Here is a 12,492-nt window from a genome sequence, read left to right as displayed (position 1 = left end):
CAACAATTATAATGTTACATGGAAAGGTAGTTAGTATCAGTACTTGCACCACTGACAATCTGTGTATCTGTTTTTAACAGGAATGAGCACTACAGCAGCAACCACCGCTGGCACCACAACACCTGCGACTACCACAAGCAGCACACATTCTGAGACAACAGGTACACTTTGTGTCTTTATTTCTGCTAAATGATTTATTGGTAACTGAGGGACACATCTATGAAAGAATTTAGCAGTCACAAATGGAATATTGGGTTATTTTCTACTGCTAAAAAAGCCTTTCTACATGTACTAACCCTATTTTGCGAATCAGTAACCTTTTACTGACTTGCACAATAGGGTTTGCGATTCCGTATTAGGATGGGGTGTGTGATGAGTGTCCATTCCTAATAAACACTCTCATTGGTATGTGCGAATGTTATGAGACCGAGAATACGCTTGCAAAACATTCGCATTTTACCAAAAATTTTAATTAGGAGTAAACAATGCACAAATTGGAAGGGGCCCCCAGGGGACCTCTTCCCCTTTGTCAATGGGGGCACCAACATTTTTTCAGAGCACGCAGAATGTACACAGACCAGTGCCTACTCTTAAAAAATGAAAAGAAAACTTTTCATTTTTTTGTTGAAATACATCCTGTTTTTCTTTAAGGAAAACAGACTCTATTTAAAAACAAGCATTTGCAATGCAATAGGTCTCACATTTGCTCGAGTTAGAGCTGTTATTATTGTGAACCCCTAACTGGACTTTTCTTGCCACATATATTGAAAATGAAACGTAATTCAATTTCACACATGCGACCCGATTCAAAGCCTCACACCATGAGCATGAAGGAGACACAAAAAAGGAAAAACAAGTTTGCTTGCAATCAAACATACCAGCAAAAGTGCAATTAGCCATGTTAATGGGTCGATGTCAAAGGCGGTAACCAAAGCGCCAGAAGGAGAGATAAACGTGTAACATTTACCAATGATAACAAAGGATTTTTGTAGGGCAAGCCCATGAACGAACGATAGTAATGGGCGTGAGGGCGGGGTGCGGATAAAAGTACAAACAGATAACAACGCATAGAAAAAAGCAGCGCTTCCGCGCTGTTATGCTCAACCTAAAAAGAGAGGTGGGTTAGAAAGAGATGTGTGGTAGAGTTTAGAAAACCTAAAAAGTCGTTTTATTTGAAATGCACTACAGAAATTGTAGGGGCATTGCAAAAGAAAAAAAGAACTTTTGATATAGCAATTCACCAGACAATGGACTTCAGAGGCAGAAACATTAAGCATGTTATGTATCAGGTGTCTACACAGCTTAACATGTCTAATATTTATGTATAAAATTTAAATTATACAATTAAAATAAAAACAAAATTATAAAATTAATAAAGAACTACAATTAAATGAAGCAACTGGTTAACTGAACTTACAAATGGAGAACAAGAAAGAAAGACCTGACATTCTTAAAAATAAATGACCTGTAGAAAGACTGGAAGATGTAGTTTCACCTTGCTGGATTTCTTCATGCGAATTAGGATGAGCAAATGGATCCGGTGACATTGATTAGCTATTATAAAACTGGCTTAAATGGAGCATTTGACGTTTAAAGTAAGCTAAAGTTTTATTTCTAAACGTGTGAAACGTAGGTAGAAATATATGAAATAAAATGTATGGTCTATAGGCAGTTGAGGTACAATCACTAAGGCCATCATCAAAGGAATTGCTACAGAGGAAGTACGCAGTGATGTAGTTTGAAGAAGAGCGTCTCTCCTTTCAGGACTAGAAAGCACTGGACAACCAAAAGGAATGCTATGATTCTGTGATTCAGATGACTACTTCTGGATGGTGGTCCTCCATTTGGCTGTATGTGTTTTAGTTGTACTGCTTGAGCAATTTCGTCCAGGATGGATCGAAGAGAGGTCTTGTCATCGAGCAGTTGGTCAGTTACTTTGTCCAACTCATGCCTTTCAAGTTAATAGACTTTAGCCATGCCTCGCGCCTCATGAAAAGGCCCATGTCCATGAACTTAAAAATTGTACTAAATATACACAATTCTGCTCAACTAAAGCTGAGCATTTAGTACTAGTATAGGACTTCCGTTGGACAACAGGGAATTGAAGCCATCAATTAAGTATCAGCGCCTGTGCATTACTAGCAGTGATCACAATGATATGCCTCAGTGAGAAACAACTATACTGGTATGTTTTCAAGGGCTATTTAAAAAACTTTCCCTTTGATGGCTTATTGCCTTTGAAGAAAGAAGATACTACCTTATAAATTCAAAGAGCAGGGGATTCACCATCAACAAATACTCAGGTCATTCAGACACTTTGCAAATCCCTATTTGGGTGAAAACAGCAATTTTTGCCCCAATCATAATTCTAAACTTATTGCAAATTGCACTGTTTATCGCATGATTTTCACCAGGTTAAGACTGGAAACAATACTTCAGTCAAACACTGCTAATTGCAACAATGCACAGCTCAGAACTGAGATCTTTCTTGTGATCAGTGGTTTAACCCTATTCAGCAGGTTGAAACCCTGGAATACCACAGTCCACAGCATCACAACTTTCAAGTGTGCAATTTCTGCACTCTTGTTTGCAAGGCTCTTTCAACAAGTAATCTTTGAAAGGATGGAAGAAATGTAAGCTACTGACTGTCCGGTAGCTAAGAAATTTAAAGGGGTGCCACAAAATGTTTCAAAGCACAAATCAACTATCCAATGTAGTCACTGGTGCTATCCAGAAGAACCAGAGGTAACGGGGTCCGGTCTCTAATCTCTTCTCAGAATGTCTACATTTTACAGAAGTTTAGGACCCAACTGTTTATGGTAATTTTGCTATAGATGTACTAGTGGGCCACCACCCACAATTGAGTCAAAAGGGTTCCTCACATTTAACCGCTGAGCTCAATGGCTTCATCATTTAAAATGAGATGTAGACTTTAGAGGTAGGACTTGACATTGGCTTCAAGAATGGGTTACTTCACAGTCTGTCATCATATTAAAAATAGCTGCCCTTGCAAAAGGAAGGGTTTATTGGAAAGATGGAGCATGGGTTGATGAAATTGTGTGGTAGGGTTGACTAAATTATACAGCAAGAGAATACAAATTATGAGTCATAACATATTTATGCTAGTGTTACTACATTATTTTCTCATTTTTACTCATTACCACTGTCTGAGCAAAGTTTCTCCTCATGAGTACTAGTTGGTAAGCAACAGCAAGATGACCAGTGAAGGCCTGAAGAGGGGAGCTATGCGCCTAGAGGTGTGTGTCATAAACAGAGTCAAAGGTCTATGTATCCTAATGACATTCAAGATTTAAAAATGTATTGACGTGTTACTTTAGAGGTGCCTGTCTCACCCATGAGACTTACTCTTTCATGGGTCGGTTTGGGAGGTTTCGCTTTTGTCTCCCTCATGGGCGTTATTACTTATTTCAACAATTATAATGTTACAAGGACAGGTAGTTAGTATCAGTACTTGCACTACTGACAATCTGTGTATCTGTTTTTAACAGGAATGAGCACTACAGCAGCAACCACCGCAGGCACCACAACACCTGCGACTACCACAAGCAGCACACATTCTGAGACAACAGGTACACTTTGTGTCTTTATTTCTGCTGAATGATTTATTGGTAACTGAGGGACACATCTATGAAAGAATTTAGCAGTCACAAATGGCATATTGGGTTATTTTCTACTGCTAAAAAAGCCTTTCTACATGTACTAACCCTATTTTGCGAATCAGTAACCTTTTACTGACTTGCACAATAGGGTTTGCGATTCCGTATTAGGATGGGGTGTGTGATGAGTGTCCATTCCTAATAACCACTCTCATTGGTATTTGCGAATGTTATGAGACCGAGAATACGGATGCAAAACATTCGCATTTTACCCAAATATTTAATTAGGAGTAAACAATGCACAAATTGGAAGGGGCCCCCAGGGGACCCCTACCCCTTTGTCAATGGGGGCACCAACATTTTTTCAGAGCACGCAGAATGTACACAGACCAGTGCCTACTCTTTAAAAATGAAAAGAAAACTTTTCATTTTTTTGTTGAAATACATCCTGTTTTTCTTTAAGGAAAACAGACTATTTAAAAACAAGCATTTGCAATGCAATAGGTCTCACATTTGCTCGAGTTAGAGCTGTTATTATTGTAAACCCCTAACTGGACTATTCTTGCCACATATATTGAAAATGAAACGTAATTCAATTTCACACGTTCGACCCGATTCAAAGCCTCACACCATGAGCATGAAGGAGACACAAAAAAGGAAAAACAAGTTTGCTTGCAATCAAACATACCAGCAAAAGTGCAATTAGCCATGTTAATGGGTCGATGTCAAAGGCGGTAACCAAAGCGCCCCAAGGAGCGACAAACGTGTAACATTTACCAATGATAACAAAGGATTTTTGTAGTGCAAGCCCATGAACGAGCGATAGTAATGGGCTTGAGGGCGGGGTGCGGTTAAAAGTACAAACAGGTAACAACGCATAGAAAAAAGCAGCGCTTCCGCACTGTTATGCTCAACCTAAAAAGGGAGGTGGGTTAGAAAGAGATGTGTGGTAGAGTTTAGAAAACCTAAAAAGTCGTTTTATTTGAAATATACTACCGAAATTGTAGGGGCATTGCAAAAGAAAAAAATGACATTTGATATAGCAATTCACCAGACAATGGACTTCAGAGGCAGAAACATTAAGCATGTTATGTATCAGGTGTCTACACAGCTTAACATGTCTAATATTTATGTATAAAATTAAAATAAGAACAACATATTTTTTCACAGAGAACTACAATTAAATGAAGCAACTGGTTAACTGAACTTACAAATGTAGAACAAGAAAGAAAGACCTGACATTCTTAAAAATAAATGACCTGTAGAAAGACTGGAAGATGTAGTTTCACCTTGCTGGATTTCTTCATGCGAATTAGGATGAGCAAATGGATCCCGTGACATAGATTAGCTATTATAAAACTCGCTTAAATGGAGCATTTGACGTTTAAAGTAAGCTAAAGTTTTATTTGTAAACGTGTGAAACGTAGGTAGAAATATATGAAATAAAATGTCTGGTCTATAGGCAGTTGAGGTACAATCACTAAGGCCATCATCAAAGGAATTGCTACAGAGGAAGTACGTAGTGATGTAGTTTGAAGAAGAACGTCTCTCCTTTCAGGACTAGAAAGCACTGGACAATCAAAAGGAATGCTATGATTCTGTGATTCAGATGACTACTTCTGGATGGTGGTCCTCCATTTGGCTGTCTGTGTTTTAGTTGTACTGCTTGAGCAATTTCTTCCAGGGTGGATCGAAGAGAGGTTTTGTCATCGAGCAGTTGGTCAGTTACTTTGTCTAGCTCATGACTTTCAAGTTAAAAGACTATAGCCATGCCTCGCGTCTCATGAAAAGGCCCATGTCCATGAACTTAAAAATTGTACTAAATATACACAATTCTGCTCAACTAAAGCTGAGCATTTAGTACTAGTATAGGACTTTCGTTGGACAACAGGGAATTGAAGCAATCAATTAAGTGCCGGCGCCTGTGCATTACTAGCAGTGATCACAATGATGTGCCTCAGTGAGAAACAACTATACTGGTATGTTTTCAAGGGCTATTTAAAAAACTTTTCCTTGGATGGCTTATTGCCTTTGAAGAAAGAAGATACTACCTCATTTATTCAAAGAGCAGGGGATTCACCATCAACAAATACTCAGGTCATTCAGACACTTTGCAAATCCCTATTTGGGTGAAAACAACCATTTGTGCCCCAATCATAATTCTAAACTTATTGCAAATTGCACTGGTTCTCGGCATGATTTTCACCAGGTTAAGACTGGAAACAATACTTCAGTCAAACACTGCTAATTGCAACAATGCACAGCTCAGAACTGAGATCTTTCTTGTGATCAGTGGTTTAACCCTATTCAGCAGGTTGAAACCCTGGAATACCACAGTCCACAGCATCACAACTTTCAAGTGTGCAATTTCTGCACTGTTGTTTGCAAGGCTCTATCAACAAGTAATCTTTGAAAGGATGGAAGAAATATAAGCTACTGACTGTCCGGTAGCTAAGACATTTAAAGGGGTGCCACAAAATGTTTCAAAGCACAAATCAACTACCCAATGTAGTCACTGGTGCTATCCAGAAGAACCAGAGGTAACGGGGTCCGGTCTCTAATCTCCTCTCAGAATGTCTAAATTTTACAGAAGTTTAGGACCCAACTGTTTATGGTAATTTTGCTATAGATGTACTAGTGGGCCACCACCCAGAATTGAGTCAAAAGGGTTCCTCACATTTAACCGCTGAGCTCAATGGCTTCATCATTTAAAATGAGATGTAGACTTTAGAGGTAGGACTTGACAGTGGCTTCAAGAATGGGTTATTTCACGGTCTGTCATCATATTAAAAAAAGCTGTCCTTGCAAAAGGAAGGGTTTATTGGAAAGATGGAGCATGGGTTGATGAAATTGTGTGGTAGGGTTGACTAAATTATACAGCAAGAGAAGACAAATTATGCGTCATAACATATTTATGCTAGTGTTACTACATTATTTTCTCATTTGTACTCATTACCACTGTCTGAGCAAAGTTTCTCCTCATGAGTACCAGTTGCTAAGCAACAGCAAGATGACCAGTGAAGGCCTGAAGAGGGGAGTTATGCGCCTAGAGGTGTGTGTCATAAACAGAGTCAAAGGTCTATGTATCCTAATGACATTCAAGATTTAAAAATGTATTGACGTGTTACTTTAGAGGTGCCTGTCTCACCCATGAGACTTAGGCCCTCATTCTGACCTTGGCGGGCGGCGGAGGCCGCCCGCCAAAGTCCCGCCGTCAGGTTACCGTTCCGCGGTCGAAAGACCGCGGCGGTAATTCTGACTTTCCCGCTGGGCTGGCGGGCGGTCGCCTTCAGACCGCCCGCCAGCCCAGCGGGAAAGAGGCTTCCACGATGAAGCCGGCTCGGAATCGAGCCGGCGGAGTGGAAGCTGTGCGACGGGTGCAGTTGCACCCGTCGCGTATTTCACTGTCTGCACAGCAGACAGTGAAATACATGTAGGGGCCCTCTTACGGGGGCCCCTGCAATGCCCATGCCAGTGGCATGGGCACTGCAGGGGCCCCCAGGGGCCCCGCGACCCCCCCTACCGCCATCCGGATCCCGGCGGTCGGACCGCCGGGATATGGATGGCGGTAGGGGGGGTCAGAATCCCCGCGGCGGTGCAGCAAGCTGCGCCGCCGTGGAGGATTCAATGGGGCGGCGGTACACTGGCGGGAGCCCGCCAGTGGTGCCGATCCGACCGCGGCTTTACCGCCGCGGTCGGAATCCCCATTGGAGCACCGCCGGCCTGTCGGCGGTGCTCCCGCGGTCCTCCGCCCTGGCGGTCTTTGACCGCCAGGGTCAGAATGACCACCTTACTCTTTCATGGGTCGGTTTGGGAGGTTTGGCTTTTATCTATCTCATGGGCGTTATTAATTATTTCAACAATTATAATGTTACACGGAAAGGTAGTTAGTATCAGTACTTGCATCACTGACAATTTGTGTATCTGTTTTTAACAGGAATGAGCACTACAGCAGCAACCACCGCTGGCACCACAACACCTGCGACTACCACAAGCAGCACACATTCTGAGACAACAGGTACACTTTGTGTCTTTATTTCTGCTGAATGATTTATTAGTAACTGAGGGACACATCTATGAAAGAATTAAGCAGTCACAAATGGCATATTGGGTTATTTTCTACTGCTAAAAAGGCCTTTCTACATGTATCAACCCTATTTTGCGAATCGGTAACCTTTTACTGACTTGCACAATAGGGTTTGCGATTCCGTATTAAGATGGGGTGTGTGATGAGTGTCCATTCCTAATAACCACTCTCATTGGTATCTGCGAATGTAATGAGACCGAGAATACGCTTGCAAAACATTCGCATTTTACCAAAATTTTTAATTAGGAGTAAACAATGCACAAATTGGAAGGGGCCCCCAGGGGACCCCTTCCCCTTTGTCAATGGGGGCACCAACATTTTTTCAGAGCACGCAGAATGTACACAGACCAGTGCCTACTCTTAAAAAATGAAAAGAAAACTTTTCATTTTTTTGTTGAAATACATCCTGTTTTTCTTTAAGGAAAACAGACTCTATTTAAAAACAAGCATTTGCAATGCAATAGGTCTCACATTTGCTCGAGTTAGAGGTGTTATTATTGTAAACCCCTAACTGGACTTTTCTTGCCACATATATTGAAAATGAAACGTAATTCAATTTCACACGTGCGACCCGATTCAAAGCCTCACACCATGAGCATGAAGGAGACACAAAAAAGGTAAAACAAGTTTGCTTGCAGTCAAACATACCAGCAAAAGTGCAATTAGCCATGTTAATGGGTCGATGTCAAAGGCGGTAACCAAAGCGCCAGAAGGAGAGATAAACGTGTAACATTTACCAATGATAACAAAGGATTTTTGTAGGGCAAGCCCATGAACGAGCGATAGTAATGGGCGTGAGGGCGGGGTGCGGATAAAAGTACAAACAGATAACAACGCATAGAAAAAAGCAGCGCTTCCGCGCTGTTATGCTCAACCTAAAAAGGGAGGTGGGTTAGAAAGAGATGTGTGGTAGAGTTTAGAAAATCTAAAAAGTCGTTTTATTTGAAATGTACTACAGAAATTGTAGGGGCATTGCAAAAGAAAAAAAGAACTTTTGATAGAGCAATTCACCAGACAATGGACTTCAGAGGCAGAAACATTAAGCATGTTATGTATCAGGTGTCTACACAGCTTAACATGTCTAATATTTATGTATAAAATTTAAATTATACAATTAAAATAAAAACAAAATTATAAAATTAATAAAGAACTACAATTAAATGAAGCAACTGGTTAACTGAACTTACAAATGGAGAACAAGAAAGAAAGACCTGACATTCTTAAAAATAAATGACCTGTAGAAAGACTGGAAGATGTAGTTTCACCTTGCTGGATTTCTTCATGCGAATTAGGATGAGCAAATGGATCCGGTGACATTGATTAGCTATTATAAAACTGGCTTAAATGGAGCATTTGACGTTTAAAGTAAGCTAAAGTTTTATTTCTAAACGTGTGAAACGTAGGTAGAAATATATGAAATAAAATGTATGGTCTATAGGCAGTTGAGGTACAATCACTAAGGCCATCATCAAAGGAATTGCTACAGAGGAAGTACGCAGTGATGTAGTTTGAAGAAGAGCGTCTCTCCTTTCAGGACTAGAAAGCACTGGACAACCAAAAGGAATGCTATGATTCTGTGATTCAGATGACTACTTCTGGATGGTGGTCCTCCATTTGGCTGTATGTGTTTTAGTTGTACTGCTTGAGCAATTTCTTCCAGGATGGATCGAAGAGAGGTCTTGTCATCGAGCAGTTGGTCAGTTACTTTGTCCAACTCATGCCTTTCAAGTTAATAGACTTTAGCCATGCCTCGCGCCTCATGAAAAGGCCCATGTCCATGAACTTAAAAATTGTACTAAATATACACAATTCTGCTCAACTAAAGCTGAGCATTTAGTACTAGTATAGGACTTCCGTTGGACAACAGGGAATTGAAGCCATCAATTAAGTATCAGCGCCTGTGCATTACTAGCAGTGATCACAATGATATGCCTCAGTGAGAAACAACTATACTGGTATGTTTTCAAGGGCTATTTAAAAAACTTTCCCTTTGATGGCTTATTGCCTTTGAAGAAAGAAGATACTACCTTATAAATTCAAAGAGCAGGGGATTCACCATCAACAAATACTCAGGTCATTCAGACACTTTGCAAATCCCTATTTGGGTGAAAACAGCAATTTTTGCCCCAATCATAATTCTAAACTTATTGCAAATTGCACTGTTTATCGCATGATTTTCACCAGGTTAAGACTGGAAACAATACTTCAGTCAAACACTGCTAATTGCAACAATGCACAGCTCAGAACTGAGATCTTTCTTGTGATCAGTGGTTTAACCCTATTCAGCAGGTTGAAACCCTGGAATACCACAGTCCACAGCATCACAACTTTCAAGTGTGCAATTTCTGCACTCTTGTTTGCAAGGCTCTTTCAACAAGTAATCTTTGAAAGGATGGAAGAAATGTAAGCTACTGACTGTCCGGTAGCTAAGAAATTTAAAGGGGTGCCACAAAATGTTTCAAAGCACAAATCAACTATCCAATGTAGTCACTGGTGCTATCCAGAAGAACCAGAGGTAACGGGGTCCGGTCTCTAATCTCTTCTCAGAATGTCTACATTTTACAGAAGTTTAGGACCCAACTGTTTATGGTAATTTTGCTATAGATGTACTAGTGGGCCACCACCCACAATTGAGTCAAAAGGGTTCCTCACATTTAACCGCTGAGCTCAATGGCTTCATCATTTAAAATGAGATGTAGACTTTAGAGGTAGGACTTGACATTGGCTTCAAGAATGGGTTACTTCACAGTCTGTCATCATATTAAAAATAGCTGCCCTTGCAAAAGGAAGGGTTTATTGGAAAGATGGAGCATGGGTTGATGAAATTGTGTGGTAGGGTTGACTAAATTATACAGCAAGAGAATACAAATTATGAGTCATAACATATTTATGCTAGTGTTACTACATTATTTTCTCATTTTTACTCATTACCACTGTCTGAGCAAAGTTTCTCCTCATGAGTACTAGTTGGTAAGCAACAGCAAGATGACCAGTGAAGGCCTGAAGAGGGGAGCTATGCGCCTAGAGGTGTGTGTCATAAACAGAGTCAAAGGTCTATGTATCCTAATGACATTCAAGATTTAAAAATGTATTGACGTGTTACTTTAGAGGTGCCTGTCTCACCCATGAGACTTACTCTTTCATGGGTCGGTTTGGGAGGTTTCGCTTTTGTCTCCCTCATGGGCGTTATTACTTATTTCAACAATTATAATGTTACAAGGACAGGTAGTTAGTATCAGTACTTGCACTACTGACAATCTGTGTATCTGTTTTTAACAGGAATGAGCACTACAGCAGCAACCACCGCAGGCACCACAACACCTGCGACTACCACAAGCAGCACACATTCTGAGACAACAGGTACACTTTGTGTCTTTATTTCTGCTGAATGATTTATTGGTAACTGAGGGACACATCTATGAAAGAATTTAGCAGTCACAAATGGCATATTGGGTTATTTTCTACTGCTAAAAAAGCCTTTCTACATGTACTAACCCTATTTTGCGAATCAGTAACCTTTTACTGACTTGCACAATTGGGTTTGCGATTCCGTATTAGGATGGGGTGTGTGATGAGTGTCCATTCCTAATAACCACTCTCATTGGTATTTGCGAATGTTATGAGACCGAGAATACGGATGCAAAACATTCGCATTTTACCCAAATATTTAATTAGGAGTAAACAATGCACAAATTGGAAGGGGCCCCCAGGGGACCCCTACCCCTTTGTCAATGGGGGCACCAACATTTTTTCAGAGCACGCAGAATGTACACAGACCAGTGCCTACTCTTTAAAAATGAAAAGAAAACTTTTCATTTTTTTGTTGAAATACATCCTGTTTTTCTTTAAGGAAAACAGACTATTTAAAAACAAGCATTTGCAATGCAATAGGTCTCACATTTGCTCGAGTTAGAGCTGTTATTATTGTAAACCCCTAACTGGACTATTCTTGCCACATATATTGAAAATGAAACGTAATTCAATTTCACACGTTCGACCCGATTCAAAGCCTCACACCATGAGCATGAAGGAGACACAAAAAAGGAAAAACAAGTTTGCTTGCAATCAAACATACCAGCAAAAGTGCAATTAGCCATGTTAATGGGTCGATGTCAAAGGCGGTAACCAAAGCGCCCCAAGGAGCGACAAACGTGTAACATTTACCAATGATAACAAAGGATTTTTGTAGTGCAAGCCCATGAACGAGCGATAGTAATGGGCTTGAGGGCGGGGTGCGGTTAAAAGTACAAACAGGTAACAACGCATAGAAAAAAGCAGCGCTTCCGCACTGTTATGCTCAACCTAAAAAGGGAGGTGGGTTAGAAAGAGATGTGTGGTAGAGTTTAGAAAACCTAAAAAGTCGTTTTATTTGAAATATACTACCGAAATTGTAGGGGCATTGCAAAAGAAAAAAATGACATTTGATATAGCAATTCACCAGACAATGGACTTCAGAGGCAGAAACATTAAGCATGTTATGTATCAGGTGTCTACACAGCTTAACATGTCTAATATTTATGTATAAAATTAAAATAAGAACAACATATTTTTTCACAGAGAACTACAATTAAATGAAGCAACTGGTTAACTGAACTTACAAATGTAGAACAAGAAAGAAAGACCTGACATTCTTAAAAATAAATGACCTGTAGAAAGACTGGAAGATGTAGTTTCACCTTGCTGGATTTCTTCATGCGAATTAGGATGAGCAAATGGATCCCGTGACATAGATTAGCTATTATAAAACTCGCTTAAATGGAGCATTTGACGTTTAAAGTAAGCTAAAGT

At 40.2% G+C, this 12,492-nt stretch overlaps 1 protein-coding gene across 1 annotated transcript in view; it reads left to right on the top strand.

The window, feature by feature from the left end:
* Positions 1 to 7,554: 7,554 nt before the first annotated feature.
* Positions 7,555 to 12,492, top strand: part of LOC138283052 (uromodulin-like) — a 140,312-nt gene continuing 135,374 nt past the window's right edge. Inside the window, exon 1 of the mRNA XM_069221193.1 lies at positions 7,555 to 7,635. Coding sequence (XP_069077294.1) covers positions 7,557 to 7,635 — 79 coding nt within the window. The 5' untranslated portion in view covers positions 7,555 to 7,556. The remainder of the gene's footprint in view (positions 7,636 to 12,492) is intronic.

This window comes from Pleurodeles waltl, chromosome 2_2 (genome assembly GCF_031143425.1).
Source record: "Pleurodeles waltl isolate 20211129_DDA chromosome 2_2, aPleWal1.hap1.20221129, whole genome shotgun sequence".
NCBI lineage: Eukaryota > Metazoa > Chordata > Amphibia > Caudata > Salamandridae > Pleurodeles > Pleurodeles waltl.
This window is presented reverse-complemented; position numbering and strand designations above follow the sequence as displayed.